This window comes from Ambystoma mexicanum, chromosome 2q (genome assembly GCF_040938575.1).
Source record: "Ambystoma mexicanum isolate Mex_15411 chromosome 2q, UKY_AmexF1_1, whole genome shotgun sequence".
Lineage (NCBI taxonomy): Eukaryota > Metazoa > Chordata > Amphibia > Caudata > Ambystomatidae > Ambystoma > Ambystoma mexicanum.
Genome location: NC_090924.1, coordinates 878841178 through 878859407, shown reverse-complemented (window position 1 = coordinate 878859407; position 18230 = coordinate 878841178). Strand labels below are relative to the sequence as shown.

Genomic DNA, 18230 nt, shown 5'->3' with positions numbered 1-18230 from the left:
GCCTCTCGGTTCCTGCCTTGCCTTCTCCTTCGCTCTGTGGTTCCTGCTACTCCTGTTGGCAGTTCGGAGAACACTCTTTGGCCCGACCTCTCTGGATGCTGTCTTCTCCTGTCTCGTTGCTTCGGTCTGCAGCTTTTGTTCCTCCCGTGTCCAAAGCAGTGTTGGGAGGCTCGAATCTCTCGTTCTGCTCAGGTGGTCTATTTTCTAATGCCCCGCACCTGTTAGCAACCTCCAACGACTGTACAACGGCGTTGGCTTGCCGCGCCTGGCGATCTTCATTACTCCATCCCTCTTGCTCGCCTCAGTGGTATCGGGGGTGGAGTACATAAATCTCAGTACTTGTTGTCTTAATGTTTTTAAAGGGAGAGGAATGTATATAGGTTCCAGCACTTATTGTCTTAATATTATAGAAGGGGGGGAGGATGGATATAAGCCCCAGTACTTGTTAATATCCTCCAAGGACTATAATGTGGTGTTGGTCTCCTGTTTCTAGTGATATTAATTCCTCTATCCCTCTTTCTTGTCTGAGTGGTAAAGGGGGAGACATTTGCATAAGGTCGGTTATCAGTATCTAACAGATTCTTTCTCCACACCACAATATGCCATACAAGAATGGGAAAGAGGCAAATAGTTATGATCCAGGTAAAGAATTTATCTGGTCTAACGTTTTTACTCTATCTCCCTGGAGTGTGTCCTCCCCCAGCTGGTTTGCCCACAGATAGCCACCCCCAAGGTCAGAGTCACGAAGTGTCTGCATTTCCCTGGAAATGTGAGGCAAGACTTTCCCCAGGGAAGGAATGAGTATATCAGGTTCATCACAGTGCCTACATGGGACTTGAAAAAACAGTTTTTACTCCTATTTTGACTCCACCAACCAGTGACATTTCTTCCATCTCTTTGGCTTCAGGTAATACTGGACGACTTCTGAGCACCACAGTCTAAGAAGAAGGACACACCCTTTTTCTTTGTGATGACGTACATAAACCGAGGAGGACCTGTTAATGGAGGGGACCTTCATATGCAGGGACAAGAGTGATTAATATGCAGGGGCGCGAGGAGACGTCCTGGGAGGGGCAGAGCCACCGTGGATAGCTGAGTCTGTGGTAGTGCATGGAGCAAGCCTAAAGCTAGCCAGATGCTGGAAGGCTGGTGTCCAGTATGACTGAGAAGCCGAGGTCGGGGGAAGAGGTGGAGATGGAGAAACAACCGTTTCCTCTGGTGGCGGGACCACAGGTAAGTCGTGGCAGGCCTGGTGTCCAGTAACCGATGCCAAGACTAGATCGCCCGGTAGAGCCTGAATCCCTGTGCTCTACAGCAGAAGGACATTAGCTACAGAAACAAGCAGCAACAGGAAAGCGAGCGCTCCCATGGATAAATTACCACCGAGAGGTACAAACATTTTGATTCAAGGCTGGAAGAGATGACAAGGTTACAGGAACCTGAGAAACCAAAGCGGGCAAGCACCCCATGTGAATCAGAATGAGAGAGGTACAAACACCTCGAATCAAGGCTGGGAAAGCCAACAAGGTTACAGGAACCTGAAAAACCCGAGCGGACAAACGCCCCAAGGTGAATCAGAACGAAAGAGGCACAAACACTTTAAATCAAAGCTGGGAAAGCCGACAAGTTTACGGGACCCTGAAAAAACCAAAAGGGTAAGCGCCCTATGTGAATCAGATGGAAATAGTAACAAACACTTTGCATCCAGGCAGGGAAGCAGACAAGGTTACGGGACCCTGAGAAACCCGAACTGGCAAGCGCCCAATATGAGTCAGAGCGAAGGAGATACAAACTTTTTGTATCAAGGTTGGGAAAGCCGACAAGGAGCCTGAGAAATCCAAGTGAGCAAGCACACTTTGTGAATTACGTGGATTGAGAGAAAGTCAGTCTTCAGAAGGCCGTAGGACTTTGAGGAGTACAAGAGCCACAACATTGTTATAATGAGAACTGTATTAAAAGGAAACCTGGAGAGGTTCTGCGAAAAATCCTTGTTTTCCCAAGGAAAAGTGAACCATGCATAGGATCGTTTGTTTTGACCAACAAAGTCTGCAGGAATGTTGTGAGCTGTTTTTATCATATTGACAAACTTGAAACTAACAACAAGCCACCCAAGTGATTAGGCCAGACAGAAGTTAATGATAGAGGCCATTGCTATGGCTTCTCTTTTTAGTTAAGTTTTCCAAAGTGGTAGGTTAGTTCGATAGGAGTTTGGACTATGGACTGTTTCTTTTATGAGCACCATTAATTTTAGTTTCTAATTAGGGAACTTCCCTCATAGAGATATGACAAGCTAGGAGTTTTCTTTTATGTTTAATAAAACACCCTTGAAACATGTCCGTCATTGGTCCGAGTCCTCCTCCTGGTTTGCCACAGTGTGCATTTGAATAGGAGAGTAATTGAATGTGCGCATACCTTTGTGTGTGAATGGGTATGAATATGTGTGTGCATGTGGGCTCAGAAGCAAGGATGGGTGGCATTAGGGCAGCCTGCAAGGACAATTCTTTGTAGCGGCACAGCATGTTTTACTGGCATTATGTGGGCAAAGCTAAGTTGATGAATGTTCTTATATGGGGGTAGAGAAGAAGGTTGGGTTCTAGGTAATGAACACGCCTGTGCTGAGTTCAGTGAGTAGTTTGCTTGGATTCTATCAGGTTTAGCAAGATCACAGGTTGGAAGATGTAAACTCAATACCTCTTGAGAAAGGAGTTTATCGAGACGTCCTGGTTACCTTGCAAGAAGAGTATGAGAACCCTTTGAGATAAAAGGATCTTTACGCGTTTTAAGCTGCGGTTTTTACAAGTGTGTTTTTATTTACATTGAAACATAGTCTAGACACATTGGGCCTCATTACGCGGTAGGTGGTAAGGGATTACCGGCACAGGTAAGGTCACCGGTGACGGTAATCCCTTACCACCCTATCCCTAGGTCCCTTAGCGGGTCCGGCAAGGCGTTATGGATGGGACCCGTTAAGGGACTTCATAGCTAATAACGGTACCGCAAATTGCGGTACCGTTATTAGCTCCATTCCCATTCCCATTGAGCCCTATAGGGGCTCGAAATGGGAATGGGGAATGGTTCCCGAAATGGGGAGTTACCGGGTCCTCCAAGGTTGGAATGACCCGGTAAGTCCCTATTTTGGGAACCCAGACCCGGAATGTGGTAAGGGGGTAGGCCCATTGCCTGCAAAGAGGTCAGCCGACACGTGTTTCAACCCCTGAGGGTCCTTATCAAGGCAGATTGGTAAGGTGAAAGGGATCAATTCTGTGAATTTCTCAGGCCAATGGCAGAAGTCATCTGGTGGCCAGACAGATGAACAGAACCCTAAATGAACGGTAGCATATTGGATGACTTCTGCCATTGGCCTGAGAAATTCACAGAATTGATTCCTTTCACCTTACCAATCTGCCTTGATAAAGACCCTGCGGGGTTGAAACACGTGTCGGCTGACCTTCTCTTTGCAGGCAATGTGTCTAGACTATGTTTCAATGTAAATAAAAACACACTTGAAAAAAAAACACAGCTTAAAACGTGTAAAGATCCTTTTATCTCAAAGGGTCCTGATACTCTTCTTGCAAAGTAACCAGGAGGTCTCTATAAACTTCTTATATGAGGGGCAGAAACTATATTGGGACAGCCAGCATGGACGTTTTCTTACAGTGGCATGGCTTGTTTTACTGGCACCATGGGCAAAGCCAGCATGATTAATGTTCTTATGTAGAATACTGGCCTAGGCTGGTGCAGCCGATATGGACATGTTTTCTTACAGTGGCATGGCATTTTTAATGGCATTCTGGGCAAAGCCGACAGGAGTATATTTTCACGTGGGAAACTGGCATATATTGGCAGAGCTAGCATGGCTATGTTTCCCTATATTATCCTTACTGGTGTTATGGGCAAAGCAAACATAAGGTACAGCCAGCATGAAAACGTTTTTTTTATACTGGAAGAATAGAGGTATATATTGTGGCCAAAGGCACCATGAAAATGCACTGTAAAACACTCCTGTGCACTGTTTGTGACTTGGCATGTATTGGATATTTTCATGCGTTACACTACAAAACCGATTATAAACGGTGTGGCTTTTTATCCAATTTTTCACAGAAAGTGTACTGTAAAATTCACCATTCTAAGCCATTATTTAAAAGATGTTTACATGGTGCGAGGGACCACCCCCGAAACCCACCTTGGTTGCTTCCTTTACCTTCTCTATGCTTGGATGCTCCCGCATTGTCATAGGAAATGCGTATGCCCTTTCATCAATCAGAAAATTCACCAGATGCCACTGTTTATTTTCCAAAAGTAGAAGTCACTCCAACTGAATTAGCTTATGCTGTCCATTCTAGAAAAAGCCTAACTCATGATATAGCCACATAGGTAAAAAGGGTGCCCATTCATTGGACATAACAACGTTTATTTGTCTCTTGGCTTACTTCTGGCAATTGCTTTTAATGTAAGTTCCCATCACCCCTCGAGTATAAAGGGCTCAATCTGTGATGTCATTTTCTTTGATGTCACTCGTGTCATTACATATGCAAAATAGGGGGCCCCACGCATCTTTTGCCGTCCAGCGTCCCACACATCCTATATCGGTCCTCATGACAACATACATCAGACTCCGCCTTTTATCACTGATATTTTCACTGGAGTTCTCTAGCATTTAGAGAGAGAAGAGAAGGGAGAGGGGAGAGGGGAGAGGAGAGGCAAAAGAGAGATAGAAGTGAAAATCGGATAGGAGGAAGAGAGAGAGAGGTTGTGCGTGTGTGAATGCTTGTTCAGTTGTGGATTGAGTTTCTCATCGAGCAGGATGAATCTTACCTTAAAAGATCCACTTCCCCAGAATGAGCCAAGATTTCCAAGGAGCCAATCCGAAACCACGACTTTGCAACGCGAAGGACTACTGCGCCTAAAAACAATACACAGTCAATGCTTAAATCACATTTTAATACATTATCTACAGTAAAGAAGTGAGACATCCCAGTGGGTTCATATACTTAACCCGGAGGTTACAGGTTTTAATTCGTCAAGGTCAAACCAGCCTTTTATTCGGCAAACCATCTCTGTTTATTTGATAACTAGAAATGCATCAAATGTTATTTTATGTTTTGTTAAAGGATATTTATACTGCGCACTATCACCACCTGAGTGGCGCTTGGCGGATCTGAAAGGCAAGAGGGTAGGGTCAGTTACTCGGACTGAGAGGGAAAAGGCGCAAGAGCTGTGCCGTTGGCATGAAGAGCTTTTCAATTTCTCATTGTACCCTTGCTACTATATGTAGTGTAACCACATTATGATTTTGTCATGTTAACCTTTCTGCTTAAGTCTGCCTAGTCTGAGTCATTAAATAATGTAGCACTAGAAGGCCATGGCGTAGTCGAAATGCACGTGGCATGCTGAGCGTAGTGCTTTATAAACAGCTTTGACCAGGAGCACACACTTTGTGCTCCCGAAGCACAGAGACACCATCACAGATGGGTGGAGTAACGCAATAATACTCTCTGCGCCTGTGCTCCTCCTGTCTTTAAAGGTAGGCCGAGTGGCCCTGCAACAGTGGATGCAGTCCCTAACTGCACCAACATTCGTGAGCGCCTACTATACTCTTAAAATTCCAGGTTGGGATTCCCTGGCACAGGCCAGGCTTTGTAGCACTGACAGCAGTGGCTGGCTCTGCACTATGGGATCCTGGGTCTGCTTTTGAAAGGGGACACGCCTCCAGTGCCCCCTTGCCCCAAAGCGGGCTACTGCAGTGTGTGAACCTCACTGCAGACCTGGAGGGCTACAGGTGACCCTCTTCATCACTTCACAAAGTTCCCTCTACCTTTCAAGGTGCAAAATACAGAACACTCGTTGAACATTCTGCAATTCTACAGGGATATGCCATGCCATCCCTGGTGCATGTCCTGGCATGCATGCCCCTATGAACATGTGAGAACGGATCAGGGTCTACTCTAGATGCTGGGAACAAAAGACTGACTTTGCAAAATCTGTCCCTTGAAGGCCACTCCAGCAAGGTTGGTCTTTTTTTTTCCTCCACCACCTCCTACTGTTCAACACCCCTCGGCTGTATGGCCCTGCAGCCAACCTCCCTCCACATAACTGCAGCAGCTCCTGGATGTATTTGTATTTTTTAAAATGTTATTTGAAATTTATAAAGCGCTTTAAGCCAAAGCGCTGTACATAGGTAATAAAAACGGTACAATAAAATGAAAATGCATATGACAATATAAAGCACTCAACCTTGTAAGTCAATATCAAGAAGATGGGCTTTTAGTGAGGAAGGAAATAAAGAGTATAGAGAATTAGCGCAAAGAGAAAGAGGGAGAGAATTCCGAGCTTAGCACAGGGAGGACGAGGAACTCCGAGAAGAAATTGAGACTGGGAGCGAAGAGAACGAGTCGGAGTGTAAAAAGATAACAAAGAGGAAAGAGATTTAAAGACAAAGTACAGAAAATTGGATTTTAAATGCGAATGAAAAGAGAGCCAACCAAGAGTAGAAAGAGAAGGAATAATAGTCACGTGGAGAAAGAAGACAGAGAAGACGAACAGAAGCTTTGAAGACTGATTTCAATGGGGCAAGATGAGAGAGAGGAAGACCAAATAGTGAAACAGAACTGTAGAAAAGTCGAGAGAGAATCAGTGCAGAAATCAAAACTTTAGTAGCATCAACCTTAGGAAAGGGCGAGCCTTACGGATGTTAAACTAATGATAGCAATAGGACCGAGAAGATAATGAGATATGATGGGAAAAGGATAGGTCCGAATCATGGTAAAGTCTCAAGTTATGGGACGAAACAGAAATAGGAAGCTGAGAAGGAGGGAACGGAATTGAGGAAGAAGGGAGAGGGGGTGGGATAGTATTAGAGGGGGAAAAAAGAGAACTTCAGTTTTGGTCGTATTTAATATCAATATGCATTCCGTCATCCAAGAATGTATGGCTTTTAGACAATCGGGATGGCTTCCTATGGTGGTCACATTGCTCTTCTCTATGCAAACGTTTGTGTGTTGGAATTCTGGCTTCACGACCAGCAGACTGTGAATGTTGAGAACACTCCTCAATATATCAGTAATATAGAAGTGCTTGAAGTCCCTTTCTACAAAAACCATTATTCCCCTGTGACACAAAAAGTGTTGCCATTCATACCACTGCAAGAGCAAATTGTGTAAGGTGGCCCTATGGCTGCATGTGGTCATATTGAAAATTCCCTTCATCCATTGTGATCACAGGAATTCAGTGAACAAGTTGCAAAATAAAAGGAATGCAGGGTATGGATTGATAGCTGTGGTCAGATGATGTTCTGATAACTTGGAAGCACCACTTTCTAATCTCACTAACAATCGACAGGACAATATGTAAAAGAAAATGTTTTCTACCAACCGAGGCATATGTATGGAAAAGCTCCGGAATATTGTAAACCCTTGAAAACACTCTGATTAATTTCCAGTAATCTTGATTACACTGAGTCCTACTCTCCTTCGCCGTGGGAGTTGTACAGGAAACGTCCAATCGCGCTAGCACTTTAATAAAATGTTGTAGTCTCTTCCTCTGCCCTCGATATAAAGCATCTGACCAATCACTCAGAATGCTGTTAGTACAACCATAGCAGGACCCCAACAATCGAAGAAGCATGCCACACAAATGGCTGGAAGCGATGAAATGTGGGACTGGGATGGGGCACAGTAGGGCCCAGTGTAATGAAGATTACTAGGCTGTGAACCAAGCATCAACACGTTGCCCCTCCCCCACACCACAGTCCTTATCTCATGAGGATATACCAAGCTGTGCCAAGTCTTTGGTCAATATCTTCGGGTAGCTGAGCATGGGTATGGAATACGTATAACCCAATGGGGGAATACAGTTCAATCCAGGGCTCTAAGTGGGCTAGGATAGCTCTTGAGCCGGGGCTCCTCTACCTCATTTCCCCAACCTCTTTTCCTTGGCGATAAAAGTCAATGAAAAGATGAATGTCAAAACTGCTCTTCCCCAGTAGAAGTCACTATCACTAATATTCATAATCACATCATCAGTTTCAGACATTTGGAGACAGAATATTTGTTCTGTGATGCAATGAAAATATAACATAGTAAATACCCCGTTTAATTTTTGCCACATATTTATATTGAAGTCTTTGCCATTGAATGATTTAATAACATTACTACTTAAGAATCATGGATCTCCTTCAAAAGAACTTGCATTTTGATTTGATTTCCTTTTCATATTTGAGTATTTTATTTTACTTTTGTTTCAGTCCATTTTCTTGCGAGGTGTGAAAATTCTGCCTCGTCTCTTAGGCCGTCCTTCAGTTTCCTGACCCACATGTCAGTTGAAGGTACCTTTTCTACTTATGAGTCTTAGCAGATACTTCTTATACACTCCCCACAAATAGCGACATGTTAGGCCACCCCTGAATTTCCCATCCCACTTAAAGGACTGGCTCAAACAGAAAACCTAGCAGATAAGAGGCAGATAGAACAGAATAATCGGTAATCAAGGGTCATAGAAATACTGCTGCCATAAACCCCTGTAGTATATGGTGGGAGACAACTGCATGAACCCAATGAACTGCCACCATGCACGTTATGAAATGGCATAAGAGAGTGAATTAGAAATGGACATAAGCAGGTTTAATATGAGGCCATGTTTGTTGCCACAAGAAAACGAGCAAGGGAAAAGTTGGCACTGGGAAGTGGTAGAACCCAAGCTACATTGTGTTTAGAAGCAGCATGGTCATAAGGCGATCAAGGGTAAGGATTGGAGAACGATAGCACGTGACTAGATGGAGAATGGAGAGGAGCTGCTCAGTTTGAAGCAAGCATGATCAGGCTAGGAACGGGCACGTGACTGTGCCAGGCAGAGCAGGGCAATAGATAGATAGATAGATAAGCAGAGTTTTCCTTCTGGTTTGACTGTGAAATGATCAGAAATGGGGGCACAACAGTCTAACGAGGTGGTGAGTCCATTGAAGGGCACACAAGCGCACTTTATGCATGTAAACTATAACCAATGAACCAGCAAGTAATACAGAAATGCAGCTCCTATACACAAGCAGATATATATATATATAAACATTTTCTAACTGAAGGTACTTTTATATAAATAAATGTATACATTTTTTTAAAGCGTTCGAGTTTTAGATAGAGAAAACATGTCAGGAACAATGGCGAAGTTATTTCGATAGTTATGAGAAAGCTGTCATTAGGAGCAGATCAACTGAATGAAGGGGATGAAATGGCACTCTTTCCCCAATAGTAGGTCAATAGCCCTGCTTACTCACCAATTAGCAAAGGAAAAGGCAGAAGGCAATGAGAGAGTGCAAGATATTGTTGATGACTTGAGGAGCACACACACACACACATTCACCCCCTTTCGCCACCTGCAACATATTCCAACACATTTAGTCTCACAACAAACTGCTCTGCAACAGCCCGTGGCCCAACCTGCGGTCCCACCTCCGCTACCTGCAGCTTTGCCACCTCTAGCGTAACTCTCCAACATCGAAAACAGAGAGGTGGGGGTCTGTTGCTTCTGTGGCTGACCCTCCTCCGCCCTTCCAGCACATGGACACAATACGACCCCGCACAATTCCAAGCTCCTTTGAGGCAGTTACCTATAACAAATAATATTTAATGGCCGTGCATGCCCTGTGGCTCCGATAGATTTTAGACATTTTGCAAAGGAGTTTCCAAATAAAAGAGAAAGGCCCAAATACTACAGTGTTACAACCCACCTTGAGTCAGTTAATGAGGTTGTTTTGGCAGATGAGGGTTGGAAAGTTGGAAAGTACAGTTCTGGGTCTTTTAGTGGCTCGACAAGGTTTCTCTGTGGAGACATCATGTCTACCTCCATGGTATCCAGGGTGGCGGCTTCCCAAAGTTTGGACAGTGTCTATTTAGGTTCTGCATTACACGGCGGCGATCTTGAAAGATGCAGTTACTGGCTCAATGGTATCTTGCATGCAGATATCAGGAATGATCAAACATGCAGGATAATGTTTCATGTCTTTTAGTGCACACTGATTACTGATACACAAGGGGAATTTCCAGATGACCATGCATCCAACAGCGCGCTCAGGGCCGGTCTTTGCGTCAGGCAGTGCAGGCGGCTGCCTGACGTGTCAGCCTTTAGGGGGCGCCGGTCGTACCAGCAGTATGGGGACGCTGCAGCACAGTATCTCAAACAAATGAGTGAAAACATAAATGAATACTGTTTTTTTCACTTGCAGACGTTTTTATTAAGTGACACTGTGCCAGTCAGACCCGGGCTGCCCACAGGCCCTGCATACTCTGATCTGCATGATCAGGGCCTGCAGGCATCGGGTCGGAGCGAGAGCGAGACACCATGGCCCAAGTGAAGAAAGTGTTGCCGAGCTGCTCCCAGTGTTTTGTAAAAAAAGTTCCTGCTGCTCCTGCTCGATGCCCGCCCGCCCGCCCGCCCTTAAGGGAGGGAAGTCACTGCCGGGAATCTCTGCTCTCTGGCCCCCTACCCCCCCCCCCCCCATTTTCGGTTTGCTCTCCAGCATTTGCCGTTGGGTCCTCACCCCCACTTTAATGGATTATTAATCAGCGAAGCAGGGGGTCTATGTCATCTGACACGTCCCAGCCCCCCTGCAAACCGCTGCCCCTCCCTCTCCCGGGAATCAGGCACCAGAGCCGATGGGAGAGGTAAGAGACTCTGCCGCTGTTGGACCCGGCTCTCCCGTGCTCGCAAACACATCCTTGATGCAACCCTTCGGTGCCCCATTAACTTTTCCTTGGCCACAGGGGCCGGAGCCTGGAGTTTGCTGGGGGTGCAGGATGATTGATTGAGCCAGGATTAGTGCACAGCTTTAGTCTGTGGGATCTGCGACAAGGGAGACCTGGATTATCAAATGTGTGGAGAGGAGTGCGGTTCACTGGTGGGGGGCGGTTTTGCTTTTGCATCCGCGTGACAGTTAGGACACACATAGGTGATTGCTGCCTACCCTAGGGTGAGCGTAGTTGGGCTGTGGTGCATTTACACAAGCGCAAGACGTGATGTCTTTGCGGGGGGGGGGGGGGGGCGCTGGTGGTCATTGCGCCCTTTGGCAGGACATTGGGCATTGCGATGATGGGCCTAGATACCGCCAGTGAAGGGGCTCGTTTTCTGAGTCCGTCAGTAGTTGGTGCGTTTTTCTACCCGACGGAGCTCGATGCATGCCTGGGAGAGGGGTCCTACACTTGGAGCTGGTTTATATTCACTTTTTAAACCAGCATTTTCAAATTATGCAATCAATACCTCTGCTGCCAGGCGTTATTTCTAGGGTGCCGTTGGGGAACTTCAACCGATGGGCTCATCCGTGAGCTGGGCACAGAAGATGTGGGCTTTTAAAGCTTCCAAAGCCCACCTCTTGTGCCCGAAGCGCAACGTACAGACTAAATGCTAGAGGACCGGGGGGCGGGGCATGTCCTGGGCTCAGGCAGGTTTGGGGAAGAGAGAGTCTGTGCACCCCAATGGTAGCACCGTCTCTGCGGAGCTCCCCCGTTCTCCAGACACTGTGGAGCTTTTCAAGCACAGTGACACACCAGGGGCTTGTAGGACAAATAGATTGTGTGCGGATCGTGCCAGGGTGGTACCGACGTGCCCATTGCATCGAAAGACGGGGTCCGCAGCTGTACGGCACGCAGCGGCTCAATGGCAATGCTGTACACTTAGGAGGATAGCTGAGTGGGTTAAACTTAAGCCCCCCATAATGACTGCTAGTAGTCATTGTATTAAAAGACACAGCAGAAAGTCTGATGCAACCTCTTTCATGTGTAGTATATTTTAAAGCATTCCTGTATCCCCTGGCCTGACCTTCAGATCACTGCGTACCGATGTTCCCAGAGCCTGCAAACGAGTTGTGTGACTGTGCCATCCTCGAGCATAGCAGGAATAGTGCCTTCACTGCATGAGCTGCTTCAGCACCTTCTGAGCAAGAGGCACTAGAACCAAATGAAGCGTCCTCCTGATACCTGCCCAAAGTCCGGGGACACTGCAAGGGGCACACAATGCATCAGACTCAGCACGCACACGGACATAAGAAGCGCCTTTTATCATTCGAGTGCTGTCACCATCACTACTGGTAAGTGGTAAGCACTTTTCTTTTAATTCAGTTTTACTGTTCTGTTCCTATGATGTTATTTTAAAAAGAAAATGCTCCAGAATGGTTTCATTTTAAAATAAAAGTGTAGGAAGAAGTTGAAACGTGCACCTTCAGTGCACTGCACTGAACATTCCCTAACAGCAGTCACATGTGTTTTGGGGTTTGTAATGGGTGGGGCCAGATGAACGGTTATGGGGTTTGTGGGGAGCGGTGCAGGCCAGTAGGGAACATAGTTACACTACTTCTATTCGTACTCTTCAACCACTGATTGCTGGATGTTTTAAAGTCTGACAATACAAAAAATGTTAGCCAAGCAGTCCAACTGGATGCAATAAAAGGAGCACTACTGAGTAGTTTGGTTTATTAACATCCAGTAAACTTTCAGTAAACAATTTTGATAAAACATCCTATGCATAGGGAGATTGTTTTCGGTCTTCCCACTGTATTCTCATCAAATATATGGACAGTGTATGCTATGCCAAGTATTCAAATCATAAGGGCCACCCCCTCTCTGCCACGCTCACAAACACACCCACAGTCTTTCTCTGGCAGACCAGGGTGCCGGGGCAACACCATTTTGCCTCAGGTTTCCCCTGGAGTTGTGGTGTGGCCTGAGTCCGGAGGGCACAGGCATTAATGCCCCCTTCCATGTATTACACACCCATGAACACATTAAGGCATAACGAGACCAAAGACAAACCTTAAACGGCCAGGCCTAAAATACATGTGACATACAAGAATGGCTAAGCCTATGAAATAATGTGCACTAGGTGTCCAGGCATCAGTCAATGGTCGACTGCTCTGCACCCTGAGAGGACAGGACATTTAAACATCACAACAGTCATATGTAAACAAAAGTATCCATATGTTGGTGCGAACAAATGGCGCTATATAAATTGTTGCACGCTACAAACCATTTTTGAGGCTCCGTGCGTAATGTGTCCTGTGGACCCATTTTGAAAAGTGGGCCACCCAGTTGCAAAGGGCAATTTATCCAGGTGCGAGTTTTTGGGATAGCATTTTCTGTAAAGTCGTGAATTTACCCGATTCACGGATGATGGTTTGAGAGGCACTTTTTTTAGGCGAGGGGTGGGCCACTTTTTTTGGGTGTCCGGGCCTATTTCGTGTCCCAGTCCGACCCTGCTGGCAGGCTACACCCGTCTGCAGGAACCTGCCATTTCGTTATTAATCCGTTTGTCTGTTCTTCTCGGCTTTACGGTAGGACTCGTGCTCTCTGCAACCAACATTTTTTAACGCTGCTCAAAGAAGACTTGCTTGTTATTAAGCGTCTGCTTCTCTCTTATCGGCAAGTTTAGTTTGTTGCCTGACAGATTGCTTCAGAAAGCAAGATCATGAGGAATGACCGTGCCAGACTTTTAGCTCACCTTTTCAAACATCTAGAGCGAATTGAAAATACATGTTGCCATTGTTTGCAAGGAGATATGTAGGTATTTTTGCTGAGTTTAAGAAACGGAAAATATGATAATGGTGTAATGGATGTCAATTGATGCAAAGAAACATTTTTAGATCCCCCTTCGTCCAAATGTATATTTGCGCCTTTGACATAAATGCCAAACGCGAAGACATTTCCAATGGTACGTTGTAAGATTTTAATTTGTTTTAGCAATATATGCCCCCAGCAAGAAATACTCCAAAATGTCACTCTGTTTTGTGGATATCTGGTTGGAGTTTGAGACCTACTGTGGCATTATTTTGGGATAACGCATTTAGAGTGGCGATATAGGGAAAATTAACAAACCCAGTTCTGTGTACCCATTAACGACAATTAACAAATATAATGATTCCAGAGTGCCCCATCGTGACTTCTTTTCAGAAATAATTTGGTTGTCCTTGTGACATTACTGGGTGATAAGTCGTTGGCCCATTTATCGAGAGCCAACGTATGTTAACCCCCCCCCATTAATGGCCTTTTGAGGAAGTGGCAGGTAAGGTGGCATGAAACAGCTGGCTGCAGATGGCACAGGCAAATGGCCACCTCCTTCCAGAAAGGCGCACCCCAGGTCTGCCCAGAGGTGTGAATGCTTTTGAAGTCCCTTTATAATCCTCACATGGTCCTCTTGTGTTAGAGCAGCAAACAAATCCTTGGGAGTGCAATAAAACCCTTCCCTGTGGTGTGAGCCCACTGGCTGTCCCCATCCCTCTCCCCCCCAACCCCTATTCATGTATCACTGTGCCGGTCCGATAGCACAGCGAGTAGAGTGCTTGCTTTGACATCGGTGCAGAACCTGCTGGCCCAGGTTCGAATCCTGGCAGTGCCAAACTCAGGCTTTCATCTTTCCAAGGTCGATAAATGAGCACCACACACTGTGGGTAGTAATAAGCAGCGCTCAGATGCCCGAGGGATCATAGGGCTATATAAATGCTAAATTATTAAATTATTACTGTCTCGCAGGATAGACCTGGTGCAAAAATAGCAGAATGCTGTGGCCCTTCCACCTCGCAAAAAACGGAGTGAAAAGCTGGAACCAATATAGGTCCTCCTTTCTAGTAAGAGTATGGAGGGTGAAGCAGGTATAGCAGGCACGGCTGATGGCACTCATCTGCATTCAAACCCAAAATGTGTGTTTTTTCTGACCACTTCAGCATCACCCGGAGTGGACTATTCTGCACAGAATATGGGCGAGTTTCTGGAAGTCCAGAACCGCCGAGGGAATTGCTTTAGTCCAATAGCGTCCACCCGGGGGAATTCCTGGAAGTCCAGTACCTCTGAATGGCAGGAGGAACTGGGGTGCAATCTGTCACGACACTCACGTGTCAGTCTGCAGAAAAATCTGTAGCATTCCCCACAGCCTGCAGCCCCTAAGAAGCTGTGACAAGATATGTTATTAATGAAAAGGAGAACACAGGGACTGCCAGCCCATATTCCATCCAGGCCCCTAATTTGACACACGAGCCATAATCTTCGAAGTAACCTTTTCTCGCTCAGAACTGATTCCTACGAGCACCCCACCTACAGCGGAAAAATGAAAGGCAGCAGATGTCAGATGCACACTGTGACCAGATTTTACAAACCAAAAACCCGGGCAATTTTGTGAAGTCAAATAAAATGCGCATAGAACAAGGACATCAAACGCGGAGAACAGACAAATATATATGAGAACGGCTCAACCCCCACCGTGGCACAGAGAGACTACAGCAGGAGCCCTGGCACATCAGAGTATTTTTTAATATTCCAACCAAATTTGGTGTTTCTTTGGATTCACCCTGATGTAGAATTATTACAACCATTCAGGGGCAATTTGTACAGCTTAACCCTTTTCAGGAGATGTGTGCACTTATGAGGATGATGGTGGCACAGTGAACCAATATTGTTAGCACATTTTCTATCACCCCAATGCCTTCAAAGAGGAGCCTCGGGTTGGCAGAGTCTTGGGAAAGGAGTGAGGAGACCAGGGAGAACAGGAATAGACGCGAGCAGCTACATATTGTGGAGATGCATTCTATGTGCTCCTGTGCTGCCACCTTCCAATATGGCTAAGCACCCAGCAATGGGACTGTTCCGTGCACCAGGTGACACTGCGTTCTGGGCTTCTAAGCACTATGCTCATTCACAAATAAAAACAAAATGCAAAATACAATACTGCGTGTGCCACTTTGAGCCAATCTAATTCCTCTGACCAGAATGGACAGTGATTATTCACAAATAGAAAGTATTTATTTTGTGCTCGCTTGGGAGGGGAAGCTGGGTCAAGGTGACTTCAATGTCCAACTAAATCTTCCATCAGGGAATGAAAAACATTCAGTTAAAGTGTTTTAGCCTCTTCTTCCTCAGAATTAGTTTGCTGCATTTTATTCACATACCTGATCGGTAACTCTTAGGCCCTGATTCACAGAGCATTTTCCAATGGTGTTTTGCCATTATAAAACTCTTCTGTGAATTAGGCCCTTCGTGTTAGTAGCAGGCAGCATTTAGAAAGTGAGTTTACCCCCTATAAGAATGGAGCTATGGGCCACAAACTTGGCATCTTCTTGCCATATTATTACTCACTACTAACATCTTGATAAGTGTGGCTGCAAAAGATTAAGAAGAATCAAGTACAAACTAGGCTGGTCACCTGAGCTAGATGACTAAAAATCTTTCGACATAACTTGGTGCATTTCTTTTTTAAACATCCCGTTTTCTTTTTATGAACCTAAAAGCCAGGGATGGTGAATTATTTCACACCTGACATTGGAAAACTAGAGCTCTCCTTAAACTGTCCTCTAGGTCTTACTAAATTCAAGATGTAGACAAGCCCAGAAGGACCTCAGTGATAACCCCATCTGCTTGTAGCCATTATTTGACCAATGTATGCATCTTCTTGTTATGAGTAAAATGCAGTGTTTAAAGTGCGTACCATGAGTTTGCTGCGTTCAGTGGAAATTCCACTAATAGAACTCTGATTTCCGCCCGCTATGCTACATCAAGAGTATACCTATTACGGATATAGCTCAGCTGGTTGGATTGGGGGTGGGAGGGCACCAACGATGCTTCCCGCCTGGGGTGCAATCTGGTGCAAGACCGGCCCTGAGCGCGCTAACATCAATGGGAAGCACTCTGCACTGCTGCCACATTGCAGCGGTCACACTTGCATTTACATTCCCCAAAGGGGGCAAGCAATGCTCTTTTTAAAGCATTTCACAGAGAAGGTCCCTTTAAAGCCCTGTCTCTATGAAATGCGCTGGACACATGCAAGGGGTCTGGACAACGCATCTTCACGCTACTGTCCAACCACTCCCGAAATGCTCAGGGCACCTTTGAGAATAGGCTGACGTGCACATTTCTAAAAGTATCACAAATGATATGAGTGCATTCTCTGCGCTCCTTTAATGTGCTCTGCTTTTTGAGAATGTGCCCCTGTGTGTCTGGAATATGAACAGCAGGGCAATGTGTCACTGTTTGTTGCTTGCCTTCTGTTATTCCCTTGCATGTCTCTTGTCTGGTTGTCTTTTCCTTCCCATTTCAGCATGCATTTCTTAAGCAAACTTAGGCAGAATGACGCAACAACAGTTTTCAAAAAAGGTAACACTAAGTTTCACTATTGCTACTACTATGAAGAACAATCAACATAAATAATGTATCAGAACATGTAATGCATCCTGTTACATTGACATTCCCTGAAGAGGTGCTCGTTTTGCAAATCTTGTGTACTGGCAAGTCCTCAAATGTCCTAAAATGTCCACAAAGGGCAACCAATTTAGCTGCTCTCGTTGGACATCTGAGCATATACTTTTGTAGGTGTAGCTTGTAAATAAATACCTCTTTCCTTTTGTACGGCTCCATTGTAGAACGGGTCTCTCCACACGACATCATCGCTTACAACCAAACTAGAAGAAGATGAGAGGCAAACATTAAACACGCTTTTTGTTCTACTCTGTAATACAACTTTAACTGTATTCTGTTGAAGCTCCTCCTAAAACGTCAACCTATGCAAAGTCGATCAATGACATACGGCAATCACCGTGAAATGCCAAAGCACAAGTTGCATCCTCGCTACAGCAACGTCACGTTAACAAACTGGCATGTTAGCGTGTTACTTAAGGCAATGCAGCTCTATGAGAGGAAACGCTATCTCACTGAATGCAGAATGAACAATAGAGATGTGTATTCACGGCAAGCTTGTTCAGAACACTGATTTAAAATATGCATGCCTGTCAGCGCTACACAGCAACCTTGAACACACACTCACACAGGCATGCACACACTGCCAGCTTTGGCACACAGCACACACTGCCCAACATACACTGTCTTCAGACACTGGCCACACGCGCGTTACACACACACACACCACACACAACCATTGCCCACCAAACACTTGCCTTTTACACACACATTTCTCACACAAACTGCTCCACACACATACACTGCCCACTCACACTACCTCCCATAAACAATTCCCCAACACACTGCCCCCACCGCACACTGACTGCCCCACACTGCCACACCCCTCACACACTTCCCTACCACACAATGTTTATATAGTGCCACCCCACACGCTTCCCCTCAAAATACTCTGCCCACAAACACTGCCACTCCCCACTCACACTTTCCCACACACGCACTTCCCCGCCACATACCCTCATACACTCTGACCCCACATACATTGAACTCCACGCACACATTGCCTACGTACAC

The 18230-nt window shown here is 45.7% G+C and overlaps 1 protein-coding gene across 7 annotated transcripts in view; it reads right to left on the bottom strand.

The window, feature by feature from the left end:
• Positions 1 to 18230, bottom strand: part of LOC138569804 (protein adenylyltransferase SelO-like) — a 1380025-nt gene that overhangs the window by 747220 nt on the left and 614575 nt on the right. For all 7 annotated transcript variants that reach the window (XM_069648140.1, XM_069648139.1, XM_069648135.1 and 4 more), the window contains 2 exons: positions 17355 to 17422; positions 4816 to 4903 (listed from right to left, as the gene is read on the bottom strand). In XM_069648140.1, coding sequence (XP_069504241.1) covers positions 4816 to 4903; positions 17355 to 17422 — 156 coding nt within the window. The remainder of the gene's footprint in view (positions 1 to 4815; positions 4904 to 17354; positions 17423 to 18230) is intronic.